Source organism: Onychomys torridus, chromosome 3 (genome assembly GCF_903995425.1).
Source record: "Onychomys torridus chromosome 3, mOncTor1.1, whole genome shotgun sequence".
Classification (NCBI taxonomy): Eukaryota; Metazoa; Chordata; class Mammalia; order Rodentia; family Cricetidae; genus Onychomys; species Onychomys torridus.
In genome coordinates, this window is record NC_050445.1 from 139,491,029 (window position 1) to 139,517,317 (window position 26,289).

The following is a 26,289-nucleotide window of genomic DNA, read 5'->3' on the forward strand; positions in this document are numbered from 1 at the left end:
TTGTGATTGCATCTCCTTGTCCTTTGTGCTAACACATCTAGTACTCTGGCTCTGTATTGTTCTCCTTTTTACTTTTATTTATTTATTTATTTATTTATTTATTTATTTTATTTATTTATTTATTTATTATTTTTGGTGACAGTGTCTTATGTGTAGCCCAGGCTGATTTTAAACTCATCCTCCTCCTGCCTCAGCCTCCTGAGTGCTGGGATTACAGGCAGGCTAGCTACATCATCATCATTATTATTAGTTTTTTGAGACAGGGTTTCTCTGTGTAGCCCTGGCTGTCCTGGAACTCACTCTGTAGACCAGGCTGACCTAGAACTCAGAGATCCACCTGCCTCTGCCTTCCAAGTCTGCTGGGATTAAAGGCGTGTGGACTCTTTATTATTTTACCTCTCCAATTTCTCATTCTCATTGTTACTGTTTTTTGAAGTCACTGCCTGTTCGTATTCACCCCATGGCTGCTAAATTTTCTATTTTTATTTCTAGCATTTTCTTTCTGGGTTTAACTTCCTTTTTCCTGAAGTACCTTTTTTAGTAGTCTGTTCAGACAGGCTGATGATAGTAAGCTCATCTTTGTCTGGAAGAAGAAAAGTCCCTAACTCTGGATGATGACTTAGCTAGAGGGACCAGTTACTAACTACAGCCCTCTCCCACAACCCTCTGACCTAACTCCTCTGGGCCCATCCCTGTGTCCAGGCTCAGGGAGCTGAATGTCTAACGGAGCAGCCCCGGCCAACAGCTGACAGGGAGCAGAAGCAGCACCGCTCTGAGGCTGAGCCTTTTCCCTATTACCCCCTCCCCCAAGGATTAAACTTGCCCTCCCCCTTCTCTTTCCCTTCCCGCCCCTCCCTCCCTCCCTTCCTCCTCCTGACGGAATGTCTTAATAACCATCTTGTGCAGTGGCTTTCCTCACTCAGTATCACCTGTCCACTCCCCGCAGCAGTTTCCTGCCCACCCTAGTAACTGTGTTGAAATGCTCAGGGGCTATGGCGGTGATGCAGAGACAGTCTGTAGAATCCTGCATTGGCTTTTGGTGCTTCTCCTGGGATCCTTTCATTTGTTGCTCTTCCCTACCACTTCTTCCATTTTTGTTTTTTTGAGACAGGGTTTCTCTGTGTATCCCTGGCTGTCCTGGAACCCACTATATAGACCAGGCTGGCCTCAAACTCAGAGATCCATCTACCTGCCTTTGCCTCCCAAAGATGTGGGCCACCATCACCTGGCTACACTTCTGACAGTTTTTCATTTTCTTCTGTTTTGGAGTGATTTTCCTTGGATTTATTTTCCAACAATTTTTTCAGACTTTTGTTTAATTTTGTTTTTATTTCCCATGAGACTGAATAGTCTCATTATGTAGCAAAAGCTGGTCTGGAACTCATGGTCCATCTACCTCAGCCTCCCAAGGGGTGGGATTAAAGGCATACACCACCATGTCCCAACTCATTTATAATACACAGCTCAGGGGAAGCTGTGTATTATTATTATTTTTTTTTTTAAAAAGGGGGGCTGTGTTGCTCAGCATTTTGAAAGGCATCGGGTCCCCTGGAACTGGAGTTACAGATGGTTGTGAGCCACTGTGTGGGTGCTAGGGGAGGAACCAGGTCCTCGGGAAGAGCAACCAGTGTTCTTAACCACTGAGCCATCTCTCCAGTCCCCAGGAGGAAGGATATTCTAATGAGACACCCGGGCCCCTTCCTTTTGCTATCAGGCTATTGAGACAATTCCTAAGAAACTGGAGTTTCCCCAGGAACCTTATGCTGGGAAAGAGAAAGCCAGAGGAGGAGCTTGGCTCCCAGGGAAAGATTTCACACAGTTCTGACAACTTGTAAGACCGTTTTGCAGGAGAGAGAGGCGTCAAGACAAAGTAGATCAGTGATGGGAGGGACCACACCTTGACCAAGACTTCTTAGCTCCATATCTCCTGCCCTCCGTTTAAATCCTAATTTCATGTCAGTACCTCAAAGATGGATTTAGACCTCCCTGTTCTGCTTCCCAATGTAGCCACATCGACCAAATCTTCCTCTGCCCTTCGTTACCTTGTGCCTCTTTAATTGGTTCTTGAGGATGGGTGGCCAAGGCTAGCTCACCAGGCTTCTAGCGTCAGACTTTGACCCTAACTACTCTGGTAACAGAAATGTTAAAGGCTAATCTTGACCCTGCCCTTCTTTTTCTTTCCTGGCAGTGTTGGCCCTCCTGCCTTGAGTGGCTGAAATGCTCGCTAGTTTTATGTCAACTTGACACAAGCTAACAAGCTAACTTCATCAGAGAGGGGGGAGCCTCAATTAAGAAAATGCCTCCATGAGATCAGGCTGTAGTTAGGCCTCTAGGTCATTTTCTTAATTAGTGATTGATGGGGGAGGGCCCGGACCATTGAGGGTGGTGCCGTTCCTGGGCTGGTGGTCCTGGGTTCTATAAGAAAGCAGGCTGAGCAAGCCGTGAGGAGCAAGCCAGTAAGCAGCACCCCTCCATGGCCTCTGCATCAGCTCCTGCCTCCAGGCTCCTGCCCTGTGTGAGTTCCTGTCCTGGCTTCCTTCAGTGATGAACAGTGATGCAGAAGTGTAAGCTCAATCAACCCTTTCCTCCCCAACTTGCTCTTTGGTCATGGTGTTTCATCACAGCAATAGAACCCCTAACCAAGATGGTGGAAAGGGAATGGGGGAGTGTGAGGTGTGGGAAGACTCAGCAGAGGGGTTCTTCAGAGTCTTAGGACAGGTGGTGTAGTGAGAAGCAATGAAGTGAGCTACTCCTAAACGCTCTGTCATTGAGCTCAGCTTAGTGCCAGGAATCCCACAGGGTGGATTCTCCCAACTGTCCCCCCATTTCCCCCTCCCCCGTTGTACCCTTTATCTCTTTGAATAGGGATTAGTTAATCAGATTCTGCCGAGAATCAGGCTTTTGAGAAGGGGGGTGGGTTGGGAAGCAGGGGTAGAGTGCATGTGTGTGTGTAGATGTATGTTAGTGTGCATGTGTGTACAGATTCAGGGCCTGGGGATGTAGCTCAGTGGAAGATTGTCTCTTAGGCACAGCTCTTGGGTTCTGTGCCCAGCAGAGAGCATCTGTGTGTGTGTGGGGGAGTATTAGAATGAAACCATCATTTCCACCCCCTCTTCCCTTTTCAAAGGCTAGGACTTGTGACCAGAGCTTTCATCTCCTGTCGTTTGTTTTGAAAGAGGGTCTCTCTGTGTAGTCCTGGAGCTTGCTAAGTAGACCAGGCTGACTTCAAACTTGTAGAGATCCACCTGCCTCTGCCTCCCTACTGCTGGGATTAAAGGTGTGCACCACCATGCCTGGCCCAGAGCATTTGTCTTTAACCTGTTCATAAAACACTGGCTAGGATCCAAACAGGCTGTTTTCATGAGGTCTGGCCTGTGTTATTCATACCTGCAGGTGACAGGACCAGGAAGTGTTCATATACTTCTTCCTCTCACCCGGCTAAGTTGGCTCGGGTAGACGTGTTTTTCAAAAAGCACTGTAGTTTAGCCCTGGAAGTTGGATTGATCCAGAAGCCATGTTGATGTGATCTGTTTCTCTCCCCTAGCCTGGACCATGCTGCCACGGGAAAACCTACTGTTCCTGGTCCTGGCTGTCTGTGGGGGCACTCAGGGAGTCTCAGGGACCAGACTGAGCTGTGGTGACGTTTGGAGAGCAAGACAGCTCATTAAGGCAGCTTCCAGGAGCTCTCTCTCCTGCCTCTTCAGGCCTTATCAGCCTGGAAGTACTTCTGCTACTGCTTCCTGCCATTGTTTCCCGTTGGTAATTAAGAGAAGGCCAGTGCCCTGTTGTGGCAGCTCACAGCTACTGTGGTGCAGAGGGGTGGGTGGGTTCTTGGTCACAGCTTTGGGCTTTCTCTCCCTGACTGTGAGGACTTTGCAGGCCCTGGACTGCGTGACAGCAATACTGCTCAGAGCCTGAGCCGGTCCATCCAGCCGTTGCTGGAGAATGGCCTAGGGGTGGTGGCACTACTGAGCAGCAGCCGAGTTTCCCCAGGGACATTGGAGATACAGCCCCTGTTTGGAAGGGGAAGGTAAGGTGGTTTTGGAAGGAGAGCTGGCTCAGCTGTGGACGGGAGGTACAAGGCTGATCCCAGTCCCTGAGGTGCTGACGGGGGCTCCTATGCCTGGACCAGGAGGGTTTTGTTTGGAGAGACAATTCAAAGCTACCCTGACCCTAACGTCCTCTATTCTCACTGCTGGGTTCTGCTTTTCTTTCTGGCCTGGCAGATCTTAGATGGGATTGATAGGCGCTTTCCCTTCCCTTTGTGGGTACCTGCTGGGATCTATGGGTGCTCCAGTGTGCAGGGAGGACAGGAGAGAGGGACATCTGCTTTGTGACCCAGTGTTGACCATTTCCAGGAACAAAGTATTCTGTTCACATTTGGATTTATCCCTCTTCATTGGTCTGAATGGGCACCATCCCCAGTCTGCCTCACGTGGCACCTTCTGTGTTTCCTGTGACTTTCTTCAGGAGAGGCTGTGGCAGGGACACTGGGGTGTGTGTGTGTGCTGTGCTGTCAGCCAAGACTGAGTCTTGTCTGGTGGGCTGTGGGGTGAGGCACATTGTAGAGAAATTTCTCAGGTCCAGGGCTGTTAGACTCCTGTCTCCTTGTCAAGGATATTCAGCAAACATTGGTTGAGCATGTATTGGGTGCTGAGTGTCCTTGCAGTTTCTGGGGACTTGGTAAGAGCGACAGTCCCTGGTCTAAAGGTGCTCAAGGCCCAGGACAGATGACTAACAAGTACTTAGTGGTGGCCTCTGACTGGTCTCTGAGTCTGGTTCTGATGGTAGCAACAAATGAGCCAGTTCCTTCTCCTCCTAGTTGGGTGGTGGCTGAGTGGCATCTCTGCTTCAGCTGCTTCAGGGCTGTGGGGACACGGGATGCCAGGCTAGCCTGAAGGGGAGGGCTGTGGGGACCAGGGATGCTAGGTTAGCCTGGAGGACAGGAGAAAAGAGACAGAGCTTCCCCATCCCAGCTGGTCCAGGCACTATCGTCTGAAGAAGGTGCCAGCAGTGTAGTGTGGCTCACTGGGATAGCTGCTTTTAGGCCTGGCAATGCCATGGGAGCATTTTGGAGTCTAGTTTTCCATGTTCAATGGAGGCATGGGGGCCAGTGAGAATTCTCTCTCTCTCTCTCTCTCTCTCTCTCTCTCTCTCTCTCTCTCTCTCTCTTTTCCTTTGAGATGGGGTTTCTCTGTCTGGATAGCCCTGGCTGTCCTGGAACTCATTCTGTAGGCTAGGCTTGCCTCGAATTTATAGAGATCCACCTGCCTCTGCCTCCCAAGTGCTGGGATTAAAGGCGTGTACTGCTACCACCTGTCAAGGATCCACATTTTTTTGACTTAAGAAAATGCCACCCTGCTGGATGCATTGACAACAGCATGTCCTCACAGCCATCTCTCTGGGCAGTGAGAACCATCTCATCACTGTCCCCTTTTATTTCTGCAGATGAATCCTGCCAGTTTTGAGATCTGGCTGCTTGCTCTGGCCCTCACCTGGCCAGGTAGGTACCAAATGCTTTATTTCCTTACCCCTGCCCAAGGCTACTGGGAACGCCTCTTTCTAGGACTCAGCACGTGCGTCTGGAGCTCACCCGTGCTCTGTCTGTGAGACTTGTGACTTTAAGTCAGTGGTCGCCTCTTAGGACAGTTGTATAAAACATCCTGTTTCTGATTTACACTCCCACATCCCCCAAACTGAACATCTGAAAGGACAGGGTGGCACAGAACTGTCCCATGTGATGGGAGCACAGGATGGGAAAGATGGAATCTAGGCCTTGAGACTGTATGCATTTTCATGTGGTCATCTAGTTGAACTTCTGAGAGTGCAGATGAGGGATTGCTGGTCACAGAGGGGACACCACTGCACTAGAGTCACACAGCCAAGAGGACTGGGTTCTAGGCCATCCCCCCTCACTACACTGCTTGTCTTACCTTCCTTCTCTCTGGGATTCAGAGTTTGGGGATGCCAGTAGTACCTTCTGACCATGTGCCATGAAGCAGAGCAAAGAGACAACTGCTGGAATGCTACCCTGAGTTACTGCCCAGGGATGGACCACAGACGACTCTAATCCTCTTGTGTTTGCTTCTGTAGTCTTAAATTTTTCTACAATGGGCCTCATTGCATAAGTCAGTAAGTTTCACAATAATGAATCTATGTCCTGGAAGATTGTTTTTCCATCATAGTCATGAGTCTGGGGTCATGCTCAAAGGCAAGGGGGACCTTCCCTGAAATGGAAAGCACTTTCCTATTTCTGCTTTCTGTCAGTTGCAACCTCATTTCTAAGAGGCCAGAGAGCTTTGGGCTGATGGTCCCACCATGCTCATCTGTGGGATCTTCCTTCAGGGACCCTCTGCACAGAAAAGACTCCGGACAGACCATCAGTGGCCCGATGCAGCCTCTTTGGGGATGACTTCATTAACACTTTTGATGAAACCATGTACAGCTTCACAGGAGGCTGCAGTTACCTCCTGGCTGGGGACTGCCAGAAACATTCCTTCTCCATTCTTGGTGAGTCCTGGGTACCTGTGGCAGGATCTCAGAACAGGGGCAGCTGAGGTGGGGGAGGGTTCCAACTCTCATGACACATGGCAACAGAAAAAGTATTATCTTTTAGTAATAATTTTTTTCATACCTGATCAAATGAAAGGCATTTGTTAGTCTCATAAGTTAATTTGGATTGAATGACCAAACTGTTTTATGAACTATTGCCTCACCTAAGTAAGAGGTCTCTCCTGTTCTAATCTAATCTTGATCAACCTTGATAGTATCCATAGCTTTTCTTCTTCTGTGGAAGTAGCAAAACCTCTTCACTAATGCAACATATATCCTGGTTAACATTGTGTTTCTTAGGAACTTCTTAGGCTTCTAGTACATTTTCTATCAATAGCTGATCAATTTCATCATCACCTTATGCTAGAGGGCCTGGTAGACCTGTATGGGATCTGATACGTGTTATATACAAAGGATGATTTTTATTTCTGATTACTTGTTGTAGTTGAATTAATAACAAAGTTAATTATGAATAATCTGGAATAAATTCAGTAGTTTCAATTCACAAAACAGCTCTTTTTGAGAGTCAGTAACTATATTAAGAGGCTCTGGAAAATCTAATAATACCACAAAAAAGCATATAATTCTGCTTTCTGAATGGAATCATAAGGATTTTGAGCCACTTTACTTATTTTTTCTGACTTGTAACCTGTTTTTCCTGATTTATTTGCATTAGTATAGAAGCTCCAGAAATTGGTGTTCCCCATACAATGTGAGGAAGGATCCAATTAGTTCTCTTTATAAACTAAAATCTCTTGCTTTTGGAATATTTGTTGCTAATCACTGCCAAAAAAAATTATTGCAAGCTCTTTGCCAATTGTTCATTTTCTGCCCATAATGAGAAAATTTCAGCATTAGTAAAAGGCACCACAATTTCTGCTAGGTCTATTCCTGCTAATTGATGAGGTCTCAACTTTCCTTTCAGAATCAATTCAGAAACATTTTCTACATAGGCTTTTAATTTTTTACTCTGTGTGGTAAAAATACCCATTCTATGACATTATCTTTTCTCTGCATAAGAATTCTTGTAGGAGAGTGAGTAGAAGGTAAAATAACTAAAATACAGTCAAGCTCTGGATCCAAGTGATCCACATGTGCATCCTGTACTTTCTTTTCCACCAGAGCCAATTCTCTCTCAGCCTCAGCTGACAGTTTTCTTGGACTATTTAAGTCCTTATCACCTTGTAAGGTTTGAAATAAATTACTTAGTTCTTGAGTTGTTAATTCAATTGTGGGCTGTAGCCACTTAATATCTCCCAGCAACTTTTGAAAATCATTAAGAGTTTGTAATTGAGCTCTCCTGATTTGTACTTTCTGTGGTTAAATTTTCTGTAAACCTATCTTATATCTAAATAATCAACAGAATTTTCTCTTTGTGTGTTTTTCTTTCCCCCGGGAACATTTTATAATCCCCAACAAGGCAAAATTCTCTTTACTTCATCAAACATTTTTTTCTGAAGTATCTGTGTCTGAATCAGCCAATAAGGTATCATTGATATAATGGTAAATTATAGATTGAGGAAACTGTTTACAAATTAATTCTAATGGCTGTTCTTCAAAACATTTACATAAGGTAGGGCTGTTTAACATTCCGTGTAGAAGAATTCCCAATGGTATCTTTCAACGGGCTTGGAATTATTAAAAGTAGGCACTATGAAGGCAAATTTTTGTCTATCCTGCTCTCATAAAGGTACAGTAAAAAAGCAGTTTTTTAAATCAATAACTATACTAAATAATCTCTTAGGTAATAAAGAAGGCAATGGAATTCCATGCTGTAAAAAACCCACTGGCTGAATTACCTTATTTATGTCTCTTAAATCTGTTAACATTCTACATTTTCAGATTTCATTTTAATAACAAATATAGGAGAATTCCAATGACTGGTCGATTCTTTAATGTGTTGAGCATTTAGCTGCTCCTGTACCAGCTGTTCTAAGGCCTGTCATCTTTCTGATGTCAAAGGCCATTGTTCCACCCACATAGGTTTGTCAGTTAACCATTTTAAAGGTAGGGCTGTTGGTGCCTTTGAAAGATTACCAGCTGTTATGGCCTGCTTATATATGACCTGAACAGTTGGTGACTGTCCTTGAGAATACATTTTAATGTTTTTCTCAGAAGCATATGTTAATTTACAGTTTGTTTCTGTGATTGGAGGAATGTTAATTTGTGTTTTCCATTGCTGCAACAAATCACATTCCCATAAATTCATTGCTATGTTAGCCACATATGGTTTTAATTTTCCTATCTGTCCTTCTAGTCCTATACATTCAACCCATCTTGTACTTTGTTTACCTGAGATAAAGTTCCAATTCCTAAACACTGACATCTTGCCTGTAGACTGTGGGCATTGATGAGTCAGAATGGAGGGGTAGGAGTGACAGAGGATTGTTTAGATTGTGTTTTAAAAAGATTTTTATTCTTATTTATGTGCGTGTATATGTATGTGTGACTATACGTCATGTGTATGCCGGAGCCTGCAGATTACTGGAGTTACAGACAATTATGAGTCATCTGATAGGGGTGTTGAGGACTGAACAGAATTCTTCTGGAAAGCAGTGCTTGCTCCTTAATCTGAACCATTTCTCCAGCCTCAACACAAGTTGTTGTTGTTGTTTTTCAAGACAGGGTTTCTCTGTGTAGCTTGGTACCTTTCCTGGATCTCATTTTGTAGACCAGCTGGCCTCAAACTCACAAGAGATCTGCCTGGCTCTGCCTCCTGATTGCTGGGATTAAAGGTGTGCACCACCCCCACCTAGCTACACAAGGTTTTGACAAGGGAAACAGTATTACTTCTCTGCCCAATGGCTTTGGATTCAGGGAGGGAGAGGCTGATGCCCTGGAGGAGTGCTGCCTGGGCTCTGTCAGCTTTAGTTTTGTTCTGCTGCGACCCTGCCTGGAGACAGTAAGCAGTACATAAAGACTCTTAGGACCAGGCATAGAGTTCACATTTGGGGCTCTGGGAACCCAGCAGGCATACTGAAAGAGCTCCCTTTCTCCCCACATAAGCCCAACTCAAACTTCCTCCCCTACTAGGGGAGCCTTCATAGCCAAGGAAACTCGGGATGTGTTGGCGTCTCTGGAGTGTCATTATGACCCCCACCAGGAAGGCCCTTGCCTCACTTTTCCATTGATAGGACACCATAACAAAAGCAAGTTAAAGAGGGGTTTCTTTCGGCTAGAACTGGTTACCAGGGTCGTCACCATGTCAAGCTCATGAGGCAGCTGGTCACATGGCATCTACAGTTAAGAAACAGAGAGCAATGAATGCTTGTTGACAGGGACTTTTCTCCTTTTTGTTTAGTTCAGGACCCAGCCCAGGAGATGACGCCAATCACTTTTAGGATGGGGTTTCCCACTTCCATTAACCCAATCAAGACAATTCTTCTCAAACATGGTCACAGGCCAACCTATTCTAGATACTCCTTCCCAGAGGCTCCTTTTCTGGGTGGTTCTAGAGCTCATTAAGTTCATAATTGAGAGTCACCATCACATCCACTTTGACTACTTGGCTCTGGTTGGCACGGAGTTCATCAACTTGGGTCCACCAATCGGCTCATCTTCCCAAGGACTTGGAGGCTATGCCCCTGTGGGGAGATGGAATTATAAGAAGAGTCATATACTCATGCCCCTTCTCTATCACAGTCCCCAGGGATGCAACACGGTCTCTCCAGCTGCCTGTTTTTAAGAGTCAGGTGCTCTGAGGCTCAGCTGAGATCAGCTCTTTGAAAATGTGGCCTGTTATCCAAACTAAGTTACAAAAGCATCTGGGTCATCACAGGATGTCCGTTTATTGGATTCACACACCAGAGTCACACACTGCTGGGCCTCAATGTGCTTCTGTCAAGGTCAGATTCTCTATCACGGTAACCCTCTCTTGCCACAAGGCTGTAGGAGAGGCCCAGCCTCATGGGCTACTCTTATCTTCATTTTGGTACCCGGGAGGCACTTGAGATCCAAGGAAGGTCCATGTATTTCCAGATATCCCTCTTGACTTCCCACCTGTTTATGCTTCTTTCTCATGACAACTTGCTCTTCTCAGGGTCAGAGTCGGTCTTCTGGAAGCTGTTGGTCAGAACCAGCTGTGGAGCAAAAGCACTTTACTATAGATTGATCGCATTTGTACCAAATCCTACTGTAATATCAGAAAGATGGTGGTTACTGTCCCTGTTGGTATTAGTGGTGTGTGGGAGGCGGGCTGGAGCAGTGTTGGGGAGGGGACCAGAGCCCTGGGTCAAGGGAAGGAACCTAGACCTTGGGCCCTGGGTTTCATTTATAGGCCTAGGATCACTTTGTGCTCAATTGTTTTCTAGTGACATCCTGTTTCCTTGGTTCTAAATCATTTACATTCCTGTCTGGGTGTTTGTGGGCCTTATTCATATCCTGGATAAAGTGTTTATGTCTGTACATGAAAGCCTACCTGATACCAAGGGGAGCCCTCCTGTGAGTGAGGTCCCAAGCCAAGGTTTCATGTCTTCCACAGTCAGCAGAGGGGCCACAGAGAGACCTGGGGGTCCTGATTCCTCCAGCTTTATAGAACCTTCTCTTCCTGAGTTATAACCACAGATCTGGCTCCCAAATTAGCCTGAGGAGAGCCATAAGCAACTGGAAGCCTGCTTAGTCACTTCCACAGTCCAAACTTCATCGTCCGTGTTCTGGGTCAGAGAAGAACCGTGTTAGGAGTCTGGATGGAGGACTTCCTGCTCCAGACTCACTGACACAGTGGTGTTCCTTAGAAATGCGATGGCTGAGTGCCTCACTGAAGTCTGAGCTTCCTGTATGCTTTGGATGAGGCTGGATACTTCCACCCATGGGGTGACGGTTGACTGCTCACAGCTCACTGAGCACCTTGTACAGTAAGTTCGAGGCCAGCTGGGAGACTGACTGGTTTGTCTTTCTTCTTGGGTGGACACCCAGCCCTTCCTTTCCCAGCAGTGCTAGGAAGAGCAACTTTGGAGGTTTGTTGGGTGTGGAGCTCCCTTTTGGGGTCAATGGACGGTTTGAGTGCCAGCTTTCCTAGCAGTTACACAGTATCTGCAGCAGGGAAAGGAGGCGAATGAGATGGAAAGCACTTCCCGTCGGTGTCGGTGGTTCGCTGAACCCACTGCCCTGAGAGGTCTTCTAAGAGGACATGAGAGCAGGGTCAGAAGACACGCATGCTCTGTTCCAGGAGAGTAGGGCAAGCTAAGCGTTCTCTCCCTGCTTGTTCAGGTGGCCTCTGAGACCCTCCCCACTCTTGTAGTGTGTCTTCCGTCCACCTCAGATCCACTGGCCTCTCCTGCAGTGGGTGTGGGCCACCCCCTCCAAAGCCGCCTCACCTTGCAAGGTTAGGAATGCCACAGGTTCTCCACAGTTCTGCCTTCACTGGGGGTCCCAGTGCTGAACCATCCCGACCCTTCGTTGTTCATTTCCACTTGTCTCCAAGTAGGAAATGGGGCCTGGTTACCACAGGCTACACTATCCACTTCCGGACCTCAATTGTAGCAGTAGGTGAAGATCCTGGACCACCGGCTCTACCCTGCTCCTACTCACATCCGGTCCACCTTGACACTGCTGTTCCCTGGATTTCTTGATTCCGGTCTTTTCTGGGGTCCTGAGCAAGTCTTTCAAATGTTCTGTGATGAGGGGCTGGTGACTCTCAGGGTCACCACCTGGGGGATCCACATCCACAGCTCTTACTACACAAAGTCAGTCTGTCCCCTTTCCGGTCACTTTTCTGTGTAAGGTGATGTTGGCACAACTGGCCTACTTTCTCTTTTGTTTTAGACAGAGTTATGCTATGTAGCTCAGGTTGACCTGGAACTCGTGATCATCCTGTTTCAGCCTCCTCAAGTGCTGGGATCACATTCCTCACTTTATCTTGATTTTGTCTCTGTTTTCCTCAGACTTTGTGTATCAATCAAACTGACCTCATGTTCCTCCTTCTCTTCCTTCCCCTCAAGTCTGAGTGCCCCCTCATTCTTCATCCTTCTCTAAGAAGGGTGGGAGCTCTCATGTTCCCCAACATGGCTCTGGGGTCCTTCTTGTTTGATTTTCTTCTGCTGCTGCATTCTGGGCTGGCACAACCTTGTAGGCAGCGACAGTGACCTCTCTGAGCTTCCTATGGCATCTTTGAAAGCATCTTTTAAAGAATTGTTGGTCCAGAGCTGTGTGGCCATAGCACGGCCCCAGCTGCCCAGGGGCTTCCAGTGCATTTCCTAGCACCACCCCTAGCTACAGCTTCCCTGGGTCACTAGTTCCCGGATATCTTCCCTGCATCCCTGTAGGATGGAGAGCCTGTAAGAAGGAAAGACCCACAGGGAACCTTTCCTTTTCCTAGGAGGAAGGTGTCCTTTACACCTGGTGGGGTTTCCTAGGAAACGGAGACAGAGCATCTTTGTCCACCTGCACCATGGGGATGTGAGGGAAGAACAGACCCATGAGGAGACAAGTTGAGGTCATAAGGGTCATGGGCATCCGGAGGGAAGGAGACAAAGAGGTCCTTGCCCTGCCTCATTGCTGGTTCTGTTGGTGTGCGGGGTTTGGAGTGTGAGCCTCAGGCTAGCCTAAGATGGCCCTTGGCTTTGGCCCCACAGCAAATGCCTAGGGACAGGAACGATCCTAGAGAGGGCTAGCACACTGGAGCTTGATGCTGTTTATCTTTAAAAAATCATTTTAGTGTGGGCATTTCCCAGCACATAGAGAAGCTAAAGTAATAGGATATCCATGCACTCACCACTGAAATTCTACCATGACTGTTTTATCTGTCTGTCACTTACAGTCCTGGATTGTCACCACTTAGCTGCTGCTGCCAGAGACTACTCACTCCCTAGAACTATTCCCAGGCTGAAGAGGAGCTCAGCAGTTAAAAGCCCATACTGTGCTGGCAGAGGACACATGCATACCACTCCTCCCAACTCTCACAATACATATAATAATAATAATAAAAAAAATCTGTTTTCAGTAAAAGTGCAGAGCAGGTCGGACCTTCATCTTAGAAACGTGTGACAGGGCTGAATGAAGACAACTAGGAGACTGGAGTTGGCTGTGTTTTCTACTCCAGCATCATTCTATAAAACAACGAGTGGAGCAGAGGAAGTGTGGTCCCAGGTAGAGAAGGACAAGACAGAGAACACAGTGATGAGCATGTTCAGTTGATTTCCCTGTGGACATTTTAGTGATACTTTCTCTCCCTCCCTCCGTCTTCCTTTTCTTCCTCTTTCCCTCCTCTCTCTCTCTGTCTCACTCTCCTGTATCATTTTTATTTACTCATGTGTGGAAGTCAGAGGATGTCTTGTGGGGGTCGGTTCTTTTCTTCCAACACAAGGGTCCTGGGGATCCACCTCAGGTTGTCCGGCTTGGCAACAAGTACACAGAGCTTTACGCTCTGTGCCATCTCAACAGCTCTCTCTCCTGTTTTCTCAGAAGGTCGGATGAACACCCTAGTTTCCAGTTGGTAACATTTTGCTTTGGCCTGTCCAGCCTGGTGTAGGATCTCATTTTAAATCAATGGCCTTTTACATTTTGTTTAATGAGTTTGGCACCTCTCTTTTCTCTGGGCAGTGTTGCTGTGAGGCTCTGCAGAGTGTGGCCTCTTCAAGGGGTGAAGAAGCTCTCTCTGTCTTTAGCTCATTCATCAGTGGTCTCTACTCTGGTGGCAACATCTTAGATCAACAGCCCTCCCCATGCCTTCTGTGGACGCGGCTCTATAGGCTTCCTTGCCACTTTGCTGAGGAATTGGAGGCCACAGCCTCCATCCCTTTAGGAGAAGGTGTAGACATATTTACTTATGCCTAAAGCTTGTCTTCACCCAATTTCTGTGTCCTGTTCTCTCTAAGGCATTTGACTTGTCTTTGCTGGCTTCTTCTTCATTTCCTCTAATTTCTGTCTCCAGTGCTCTAGACTCAAGTTCTCTATTGACCCTTCTGCTTCCTTTATCTCCTACACAGCCTGTTATCTTTGAACATCAATGGCCCAGACATTGTGTTTCTTACACATTAACTCTGGATCGCTAAGTTTTGGGAATGCTGTGGAAAATGCCTGGCCAATTCACACTCTTTCATCCCAGCTTCCATTAGAGCTGCTCTGTGTTTGCCCATCACAGCCAGACCATTGACAGAGACCATTTTACCAGGCATTGGCCATATAGATATCACTAGTGGAGATATCAGTAATTTAGAGTCCCTCTTAAAGTTCCCCCACACTCTTTAAATTTCTCACAGAAAACCATGTGGGACTCAAGTCTCCATTTTAGACAAACATCACATAGATTCTTGCTAAGAGTCTCCTAAGATGACAACACTACAGGAAAGTATCGGACATCAACAGGTCTCACTACTTGTATTTGTGGTCATTCAAGGGAGTCTTATTCTTGCAACAAGATGGCAATCTCCCAGAAGGACGCAGTGATACCTATGGGAGTCCACTGAGGGCCATGTATCCATACCTCAGTACTTTCAGACAAGTACTAAGATGAGGGAGTGAGATTTTTCAGAGATTTTTTTGTTGCTCTTTGGCTGAGTCTTTTGGGAGAAGTTTTACATGGAAATTATTAATTTTGGGGGGCACCTTTTTCCTTTCAGGGAACTTCCAAGATGGCAGGAGAGTGAGCCTGTCTGTGTATCTTGGGGAGTTTTTTGACATCCATTTGTTTGTCAATGGCACCGTGATGCAGGGGGACCAAAGGTAAGTCGGAAACTCAGGGTGTCTGCTGGAAAGGGCCCCAGAGCTCTTCTCACACGTTCCTCACTTCATCCAAACTTAAATGTAGAAAAAGGGGCCCAGAGACAGGAATTATATGTGCCCAAAGAAGCAAGTTGCAGGGCTGGCTGAGGGCCAGGTCTCTGCAGTGATGGTCTAGAGCCTTGATCACTGAGCATCGCTGTCTGAAGCCTGTAACCTAGGGTGGGGTAGGAAGGTTGGCGAGATCCAGAAGCCCAATGAGCTTGCCCTTTGCCCTTCAGCATCGTCATGCCCTATGCCTCCAAAGGACTCTACCTAGAAGCTGAGGCTGGGTACTACAAGCTTTCCAGTGAAGCCTATGGTTTTGTGGCCAAAATTGATGGTGATGGCAACTTCCAAGTCCTGATGTCAGACAGATACTTCAACAAGACATGTGGGCTGTGTGGTGACTTTAATGTCTTTGCTGAAGATGACTTCAGGATGCAGGAAGGTAAGCTACTGTTTGAAGTATCTAGAGCGTTCAACCTGCCAATCTGATGGCTGCCACCTTTTCATAATCATTGATTCTGTGCTTCATAATTTTGGATTGTGAGCTCATCTTTAGAAGGGTTTTATGTTAAAATTTCAATCTGCAATGAATCTCTCTCTCTCTCTCTCCTCTCTCTCTCTCTAAGTTTTTGAGACAAGGTTTCTCTGTGTAGCCCAGGCTGCTTTTGAACTCACAGATCCGCCTGCCTTTGTCTCCCAAGTGCTGCACCACTTTACCTGGCTGAATTATTGACTCTTAAAAGCAGCATACGTCTGAATCCTGAGCTTACAAGAGGTTTCTCCTTACTTCATGTCTCCAGGGGAGACTTTTAATCCCTCCTATCCTGAGCCCGGGTCAAGAAAACAAACTTTTGTTTTCCTATTTCTCGTAGAAGATTGCTTTTCTTCTCAGCTTTGTCACAGACAGCACCCTTGGGGAGTCACGCCTGCACGACAGGGTCTAGCTCCACCCCCTCATGCAAGTTCAAAACTCTCTTTTGCAAAGACGGCTACCCTCAGTCTAGTATTCAGACTTGTCTTTTCTGGTTCCCATTTTATCCCTGTTTCTCTTCCCCTTACCTCCCCTCATTTTTCCTTCTCTATCTTGGAATCATGTCTGCTTTTTATGAACTTATTTGTGGCTTCCATAGAACACTGAAGTCCAGTGTAGTAGTGTAGCTCAAACTGTTCCAATCTACTTTATCAGAAAAGGAGGTCCTAGTCCTCAGTTATCTTTCTTTCTTATTGTAGGACACACACACACACACACACACACACACACACATACATACACACACACACACATACATACATACACACACACACATACACACACACATACATACACACACATACATACACACACACACTTTATATATGCTCATATATGAGTATAATATATACATGTATGTTTATGTATAAAACTTATGCCATGGGAAAGAAAGTGGTATTTGTTGGCAGAAGTCCAGTTTCTGGTGACATATTTTGGAACTATACCCAGTTCAGTTCTCAGTTCAGATCCAACACTATTTGTCCCCAAATTTAACCTTGTTTCTGACTTCTGAGTGTCCTATCAGCTTGCTTTGTTTCTTGATCTCCAAGATCTTCCTCTCTTAAATAATAATTTTGTAATCAATCCTTCTATTGGACACCCTTCTGCTTCACTTCATATTTAGTCATAACATTTCACACTATACAAAATCAGGGCTGAAAACTATTTTTGAGGCCACCTAGTCTGACTTCCTGTACAAATAAGGAATTAGATGCCCAGGATGAAGCCCGATCTCACAGACTGGTAGGAGGAACTTCCCATCCACATGAGCTTTCTTCTCTCCCTCTTCCTTAAGATGTCATGTGAGTGGCTGGTTACCAAAGAGCACCTATCACAGTATCCAGTACACAGCGGACACCATACAAGTTTCAGTTCTCTCCGTTGGTCTACCCTAGTCTACCAGTTTCCTTTGGCTTCCAAGAAATTACCTACCACAAACCAGGTGGCTTCTGGCAACAGAGGCTTATTGTTTCAGTGTGGAGAGCAGAGTCCTGAGTCACACCCGAGCAGGGTGGTGCTCCTTCTGCAATCTCTAGGAGAGGACTCGTTCCTTTGCTCGCCAGTTGCTGCTGTGTCCCTTGGCGTGCCCCTGCGTCATTCTGGTGTCTCCCCTACGTGCAGCTGCATCTGATTGCCCTCTACTTGTCCAATAAGGATACACATGGCTACACACAGGACCCACCCAGGTAATCCCAGAGAAGCACCTCCTCCCAAGACTTTTAGCTGAATCACTTAATTACCTGTATAATATATATAGAACATTTAAAAAAAATGGAACACATCATTGAAGGAGGAATTTCTTTCCTGCTCACCAAACCTTGGAGGCCACCTGATTGTAAAGGCCCCCCTTCTCTTTCCATAGACAGTTTGTTTTCCTCCCATGTGTACTCCTTGAGCCTGAGTCGACCTTCCAGTCCTGGCTATGTAAGAGACTGCTCACCTTGATAGTACAAAAATAGCGGATACAAACTACTGTCATAATAAATACTCAGCAAGGCTATCTGGCAGTACCTTTGTTGCAGCCTGCGTCCGTCTCTAAGTCTCCTGTGGTAGCCGACAACAGCACGTGTTTTACAAGCACAAAAGCACCTGGACATTGAGAATGCGAACCTGGAAGGCACACTGGCTGGGACTCATGTCACATCCTTCCCCCATTTTACACAATTGTTCTGAGCATCCAGAATCCGCTAGATCAGAAGGCAGAGCTACACACATACCCGTGCTCTTTCTTCGTTAAGGGGTTTGCAGTTGAATACTAGCCCAAAGGTCACCGACGGTGGAAAGGAAGCCAAAGAAAGATAAGAGTTTTTCTGGAGAGTTGCTAGGGTGCTGAACATGGAGAAGGGCACACACCCCACCAGGCTGGAATGGGGAAGGAAGGAGAGCTGTCTCAGAAAGGTTGGTTGTTCTTACACTCTATCTCCAAGGAATGAGTGGAGACAGTCGGAATGATAAGAATGTGCTGCTGCACTTGTCTCTCCGACAAAATGTCTGATGCTAACAAGTAAGAGAAGGAAAGGTTTGTTTTGGACTCACAGTTTCAGAGATTTCAGTTCATAGTCCTCAGTCCCATTGACTTAGGACCTTGTGCCAAGATAGAACATCATGGCAAGTGGCCGGGTATTTTCTGGGGATCTAGAGAGAGGCATCTCCAGTGTGCTGGGCCCCAGGCCGCCTGAATGCTGGGCTGCCCTGTCTATTGGGAACCTATGGTAGAAGAACCTGCTCACTTCATGGCAGACCAGAAGCAGAGAGAAGGAACACAGGGACATGTCAGGGCAAGGACACGCTCTCAGGGACCCATTGTCTTCAACTAGGCTAGGCTTCCATCTCCCAAGTTTCCTGGACCTCCCCCAAGTAGTACCAGTAGTTTAAGACCAAGCCTTGATCACATGAGCTGGGGGATGAGTGGGCATTTTATACTGGGACCATGACAAAGGAGGAGGAGAACGGTCCATACAGAGGAGGAAGGGCACTTCAAGGCATGGAGAAGTGAGAGCACATGGCATCATCTGCTTCTTCTTTCTTTTTAAAATATTTTAAATATTAAATCATTCAACCACATACACATACATAGAATGAATTGCATCATTTCTACCCCTTCTCCCTCCAGCTCCCCTGTCATTCCCTTCCTCCTATGACTTCTTCTTTGTTGTTTCACACACACACACACACACACACACACACACACACACACACACACACATCCCTCCTGCTGAGTCCAGTTAGTGTTGCTCTTGTGTGTATTTGTTTAGGGCTGACCATTTATAACTGAATAGCCTGTCAGGAGCTCATTCCCAGACAAGACTGACCCCTCCTCTCTCACCAGTCATTAATTGCCTGTCGTTCTTCATCTAGGCATGGGACCTTGTCAGTCAGATTTCCCCATCCATGTTGGCATGTCACTGGTGTTGTCACTGTGCTGGTCTTGTGCAGGAAACCATATTTTTGACATGTCATGGATGCAGCTTCTCTGTCATATATAGAAGACACCATCTCCCAACAGACTTCCTGGGCCTCTGGCTCTCATAATCTTTCTGCTCCTCTCTTGTGGGGTTCTCTGAGCCTTAGGTGTATGTAGGGGTTGTGTTGTCGAGGTATCATTTGGGGTTGGACATGCCATGGTCAGCTGTCTATGATCTCTATCTACTGCACGCCAAAGCTTCTCTGATGACATCCTCATCATCTTTCATGTCCCCTCCTTCATTGTATCTATCCCTCCGGCCATGGTCAGTCACCTCACTAAACACTGGCTGAGCTCACTGCCCATGCACTGTGGTATCATGCTGAGTACTGTATGAAGTGCCTCTAGTCCAAATGCCTGTGGTCCAATCTAGCAGGAGTTGGACTCAGGCAACAACTTGATAGCTTTCATGCAGAAGTCCTGGTACGGGCTTAACTGAAGCATCTTTTTTTTGGAAACTTTTCTCTGTAGGGGCCTTGACCTCAGACCCCTATGACTTTGCCAACTCCTGGGCCCTGAGCAGTGGGGAGCAGCGGTGTAAACGGGCATCTCCTCCCAGCAGTCACTGCAACAGTTCCTCTGGGGACATGCAGAAGGTAGGTACAGTCTGGCCTGGTTGTGGTCTGGATGGTGTGTGGCTCCTGGAATTAAGCAGAGGACTTGGGTCCAAGGTCTCTTTCTCTCTTCAGGGGTTGTGTGGGAAATGGGTCTCTCTGGCTGTTCAATATGGAGTGCTCATGGGTCATTTTTTTTTCTTTTTCTTTCTTTTTTTTTTATATTCCAAAAATGTAAGAATGTACTTTATGAAGGTACTATTTGACCAGGAATTAAGGTCAAATAGTACTGACAAATGTGGACTTCATTAAACTAAACAGCTTTTGTATAGAAAGGAACCAATCAGTCAGGCGAAGAAAAAGCCCACAGGATAGGAGAAAATCTTTGACAAATGGCCATTAACAGAGGGTTAATATTCATAGTACACAGAAAAATAAACACATAAAAAAATCAAGTTAACAAATGACCCAATTAGGAAAATAGGCTGACTACATTCATGATGAGCAGATAGGATTCTGACTAAAACTGAGAGCTGTATCTCATGGGTCATTTTTAATTGAAAACTTACTTTGTCTATAATTTTGTCTAATTCTAATATTTTTCTAGGCCTGTACTTTCTTTAAAAATGAGTGATATGGTTAGTATCTCCACTCCTTTGTGTAGCAATAACAAAATACATGATGCCAGATAATGGAAATTATTATAGTCCTGGAAGCTGGGAATTTCCAGGATAAAGGTGCTGGTATCTGTTTTCTGGTATGGGTGTTCCCACTGTGTCAATCTTATATTGCCCAAAAGAAAAAAAAAAAAAAGAACAAAAAAGAAAAAAGAAAGAAGGGATGCCTGTACTACTCTTCCTACAGAAAGGTTACCCACATTATTCTACCTACAAAAAGACTGTCCAAATCCCTCTGCCTACAAAAGAGTTGCCCATGTCCCTCTGTCTGTAAAGGGTCATTCACATCCTTCTCCCTCTAGGCCCTCTACTCCTCCTCCTTCAGAGCTAGACCGCACAAGATTCTTAAGGTTCCTTTTAGTTCTTAAATTCTTTATTGTGTACATTGGTTGTGTCAAAATATAGTGGTTAAAATGTCTCAAAAATATTCAGTGTGTGTGAGACATGTACTTGAGGTGATGTTAGCTAGGGATTGTAATGATCTCTTTAGTAATAGCCGAGAATTCTTCCCTCGTAGACGCCTGATTCACCCAAATCTGTACAAAAGTAAATGAATACACCTCTCCAACGTTAGAAACAACACCATCAACAACAGACACTCACTCACACACCAGCTTAGCATGAGAAAGCTCCACTAGTAGTTGGTTACTCATCTAATGAATCTTTGTTATTTTTACAAAACACCCTGAACCTCTGAACGCAGGAACATGTCAGACTCAGGAGAAAATCCTGGGTGGATGCTAAATGTAGCAGCCTAAACACTTAAATCAACAATGTCCGACTTGTAAACGAACACATCCCCAAAGCCTTTTATCCTTGCGTTTCCAGTGATTCAGTGGTCCTAGGCCCTCTTGGCAGTGCCTGCACATGGCCAGAGCTGCTAACAAGGCAGACTGAGTCCAGCACCAAGAGGAGTGTACTTTGTACAGAAGGGAGGCTCCCTCTTCCCCTGATTTGAAATGTCTGATGTTTGTCCTTGATGAGCTGAACTCTTGAGATCCTCTCACCCCTGGTTGGGTATGCTGGTTAGCTTTTCTCAATGATACAAACTAGAGTCACCTAGAAAAAGGAGCCTTGATTGAGGAATCACCTCCATCATATTGACCTGTGGGCTTGTTCCTGGGGCATTTTCTTGGTTAATAGTTGATATGGGAGGACCCAGCCCCTGTGGACAGTGGTGCCACCCCTAGGCAGATGGTCCTGGATTGTATAAGAAAGCAAGCTGGTTAGTGGTGTTCCTCCATGATCTCCTGCCTCCAGAGTTCTTCCCTGACTCTCCTTGATGCTGGACTATAACCCGTAGGCTAAAATAAACCCTTTCCTCCCCAAGTTGCATTGGGTTATCACAGAAACAGAGGAGCAAACAATCAGGCATTGTGCTAATGGGTGGGTTTGAGTCTGTCACTTATTCTTTGAAATTCATGCTTTTCATTCTCCAGCCCTCAGTGTCCACACACGTGAAACAGACTTAGGAACAGGACCTGCCAGGATCCGTGAAAGGACTAAGAGAAAGGTCACTCGCATGAGTGTTTACCCCAGTAGTGCCCAACTGTGTGAGCGATGATGATGTAACATCTAATATTCTCCTGTTGTCTTGTGTGTCCTGTGGGCGTGACATCTCTGAGAGGAAGGGTGGAGAGCACAGGCCCAGCAAATACATCAAGCACCTTAGGCATAAGACTCCAACCTCCTCCCAGTTATAACTGGTTTCTTTTTGGGTAGCTGAGCACAGCTCAACTCAGGTTAGCAGGAAAGTGAGATGCCCAGCACATTGATACATCCAAATAGGCAAGTGGTGGAGGCAAGCCCTTCCTCTGGTGATTCTTGGTCACCCAGATAATTTTTTATTTATATTTATATATATATATTTATTCATATATTCATTTATCTATTTATTTGTTTGTTTATTTAGGTTTTTCGAGATAGGGTTTCTCTGTGTAGCTTTGCGCCTTTTTCCTGGAACTCACTTGGTAGCCCAGGCTGGCCTTGAACTCACAGAGATCCGCCTGCCTCTGCCTCCCGAGTGCTGGTACTAAAGGCGTGCGCCACCACCACCCGGCCACCCAGGCAAATTTAAAAAGAAATTTATTCAAGGAATAATGCAAGAGAGATTTTTTTTTTTTTCCTAATTTTCCCCTTTGTGTTTCTAAACTTAGAGTTCCTTTGGTAGCTCTCCCTCTCCCTTCCTTCAAGGCGGGGCTGAGAGCAACAGGTCCCACAGAGCATATTTTGTTTGTTTGACTTTGCAAACAGGGGCGGGCGGGCACGCAGCAAGGGTTTGACAGATGGTCCCCACCCTCAGAGTACCAAGGAACAATCCCACTTATGTGGCCCTAGTGGGAGGTGCGGACAGACTTTTCCTGGAGAGAACCTGATACTGAGGTTGTGTCCAGGAGGGAAAGACTGAGTGCTTTGTTGGAGGAAGACAAAGGTGATTGTAGACTCAGCTTTGCTACTCTCTTGGGACACCGTTTTAAGGCTTCAGCTGCATGTTGCTTCTCACTGTGCCTCCTGGGTGCGTTAGCGTCCTTACTAACCAGTGTCTTGGGAACAGCTTAAGAAACCGAGTACTCGGTTCTTCCTTCTGAACTGACCTCCCTGAGGCTTGAATCTCTTCAAACCCGCACTCTCCATTTTAGGTTGTTTACCCAGAGACCTGTACCCTTAGCCAATCAGAATGTGTTTGCCCACAGCCAGAGCTCCTTCATTGGCTGGGATGTGTAGCGACTCATCTCCTGGGAGGTGATTAATGTGGTCTTTTGAACTCTTCTGTCTTCTTATTCCCTCTGGGCTCCAGGCTCAGAAATTGGGTCTGGCAACTTGTCACCAGCGGTTGCCCTTCGGTTCAAGGGCCAGCTGGCCCTTGATAGAATGTTGTGGGTGAGGCTGCACTGGCCTACAACTCCTTTGGGTGGCTGTCACAATCTGTCACCTCTGTGTCTCCTGCTGTTGGTCTTTCCAAAGCTGAGCTTGTCATCAGCTCTTTCAGAGAGTCTGGTCATATTACTTGTACCCTGGGGAGGAATGTTGTACCAACGGACCCAGTGCCTCTCTCTGCTGGGACTGAAATGGCTTGTTGGATTATATGCAAGCTTGCAGGTTTTCTTTTTCTTTTCTTTTTCCAGCTGAGTCTGGAACCCAAGCCATAAATGCTCAGATAAGGGATGCCCATTTTTTCATAACCACTGCAGAGTGCACATCTTAGAAAGATCCTTCATTAGCCTTTTCCTGTAAAACTCAGTCTGGAGAGCATGGGGAAAGGGCCGAACATCATAAGGGGATAGTGCTCTTGGCGCTGTGTCTTGCCTGTAGTTTGAAGTTCAAAGCCCCATAGGGCTGCTGTTAACCCACAGAGTGGCCGTGCTAGATGTGAAAAAAGGCACCCTTTCCCCAAGGGTCACCTGTCACCTGATGGAGACCTGCCATAGTGAACATGACCCCTGCAAGTCATATACTACACAGATACAGGGGTGATGACAATGCCTATTGTATAAATGTTAACCATTCGGGGTCTCGTCTTTGAATGCTGGAGGATCCTTCCAGTCCAGGTGATGTGAGAGCTCCCGCCCCATGGCACTTCAATCTACTCTCTGATAGCTCTAGATTCCCCACTTTTCTTTCACCTCTGAATTTGGTATTTATTCTGGGAATGCATGACATTTTTCTATGTTGTTTATGTCTTGCCATTTCAGCGCCCTCCATCCCCTAGAACGTTCTTATTTTCCTCTGTGGTTCACCTGCTATTTCTCTTGTCCTCAGGAAATCACTTGTCTTATGGGCTAATATTTGTAAAACTGATGTTGACTTTGGACAACCATAGCACATCTCCTCCATAGCCCAGAGAGGCACATGAAGTATCCATTCTGACAGGTACAAAGCAACTCACTCTTCATGTCCTCATGACACAATTGTTTATTTGTAAAGGGCATATTGTCACCTTTTGCTTTATCTGCTCAGATGGAGCCGGATGGGGAGCTGACAGGTGTGTGTGGGAGGGCAATTTCATGAAGGAGTTTGGTCTGGAGTAGGCGCTTGGCAATTGGGAACAGCCTTTCTTTTGCTTGGCTGGGATTCAAAGTTGTTAATTTTTTTAAAGCTTTATTTGATGTGTATAGGTGCTTTGCCTGCATGTATGTTGATATATCACTTACATGTCTGGTGCCTAATGAGGCCAGCAGGGTTGTCAGATTCCCTGGAACTGGACTCATAGATCATTGTGAGCCATCATGTGGGTACTTAATGGGGAAATTGAATCTGGGTCTTTTGGAAGAACAGCCAGTGCTCTTAACTGATGAACCATGTCTCCAGCTCCAATTCAGAGAGAGTTGTATAGGGAGAATTTGGCCCATAGAAGTCAACAAGCTCAAGGAGCCAAGTGTAGGTTAGTTGCTAAATGACAGCACCCCATGAGGTGGTTTTACAGGCAGGGTGCCCACCCCCTGTGCCCTACTCATGGGTTTGAACACAAGCATCCATGTGTATTTCCCCTTGGCAACATGAGATCTTTCTGGAGTCTTTCCTGAGTCACTGAAAGGCTAAGCAAGGAGTGAGGACTTATTCAAGGGGCATCCAGGACCAGGAAGGAGACCAGCTCACTCCTTCCTTCATGTCCTCACACGGGTTCCTTTCCTGCTCTGCCTCTCTTCACCTCACTACAAGAGGACCTCCTTTACTGACCACTCAAACAAGAGAACCCTTCCCTTTACCTCGTATGTGTCCACCTAAGAGCAGCTCCAGAGAAGAGCCAAGTGGCTGTGGTGGCAGTGGCAGCTTGGTGATTGTCAATGGTGGTCTAGCCTTAGAGCAGAGTCCCAGCAGCTGCTATGAGTTTTCAAAGATTTCCTCTGGGTTGGCTGGCGTTTTGCTTGTTGGGTAACTTGACAAATCTTTAGGAGGGTTGGATAAAGGCCTAGATCACATCCCTTCCTAACACAACAAACCCCAAGGTCTGTAACAAAATATAGTCATTCTGCATCCATGGGCTCCGTGTCTGTGGACTCAACCAACTGCAGACAAATTGCGTCTGTTCTGAACACATGGGTCCTTTCTGCTCATCCCTTAAACGATATGCTAGGACAACTATTTCCCAGAACTTATATCATAGTTAGTAGTAGCAGTCATTTGGATGGTGTTTAAAGTGTATTAAAGATGTGTGGGGCTTCCATGACTTGAGCATTCATGGGTTTTGGTATGAGAGAAACTCCCTATGGACACTGAAGGATGAGTATATTTCTCAGGTGTTTCCTTTCCTTTGTCCTCTCCCTAGTGAGGACCAGAATGGGTAAGGAATGGGATAGTACCACCAGTACCCAGTGGCTGAGAGGTTTGTATGGCACAGGCAATGAAACGGTGCCAGGTGGAGATCCAAGGACCAGACAGGAGAGAAGTTAACATGAAGGAGAACAGCAGCACTGTTGGGGGTCAGTGGGTGACAAACTGCTTGTTGGATGGTAAGTGACCGGGCAGCTCAGGAGATTTGACTCCTGGCACAGAGCTGGTGATCTTTCTTACTGTGAAGGGGATGTGTAGACTGGTTCAGATTAGACTGCTTATTTAAGAGCTTGGGAAGATTCTGAACTTCAAACCAGGGAATAAAATGTAAACAACAGTTTCTAGAGGGGAGCTGTACCTCCCACTGACCCTTGTGCAAGGCTGACTGACTGATTAGAACTTCAGTGATTGTGGAGAGGTCCAGAGCCCGATTATCCTGGACTATCTTTAGGCCCTCTAAATAGCCATTTCTTGCCCACCTCTTACATCCTTGTGATTAACACATAAAACCTTTTGGAATGTATTTACTCAGTA

General features: G+C 46.2%; 1 protein-coding gene across 1 annotated transcript in view; it reads left to right on the forward strand.

Moving 5' to 3' along the window:
• The first annotated feature begins 3,814 nt into the window (after positions 1–3,814).
• Positions 3,815–26,289, forward strand: part of Vwf (von Willebrand factor) — a 133,782-nt gene continuing 111,307 nt past the window's right edge. Inside the window, exons 1-6 of the mRNA XM_036181447.1 lie at positions 3,815–4,030; positions 5,449–5,503; positions 6,346–6,510; positions 15,111–15,213; positions 15,492–15,700; positions 19,725–19,849. Of these exons, the coding sequence (XP_036037340.1) occupies positions 5,449–5,503; positions 6,346–6,510; positions 15,111–15,213; positions 15,492–15,700; positions 19,725–19,849 (657 nt within the window). The 5' untranslated portion in view covers positions 3,815–4,030. The remainder of the gene's footprint in view (positions 4,031–5,448; positions 5,504–6,345; positions 6,511–15,110; positions 15,214–15,491; positions 15,701–19,724; positions 19,850–26,289) is intronic.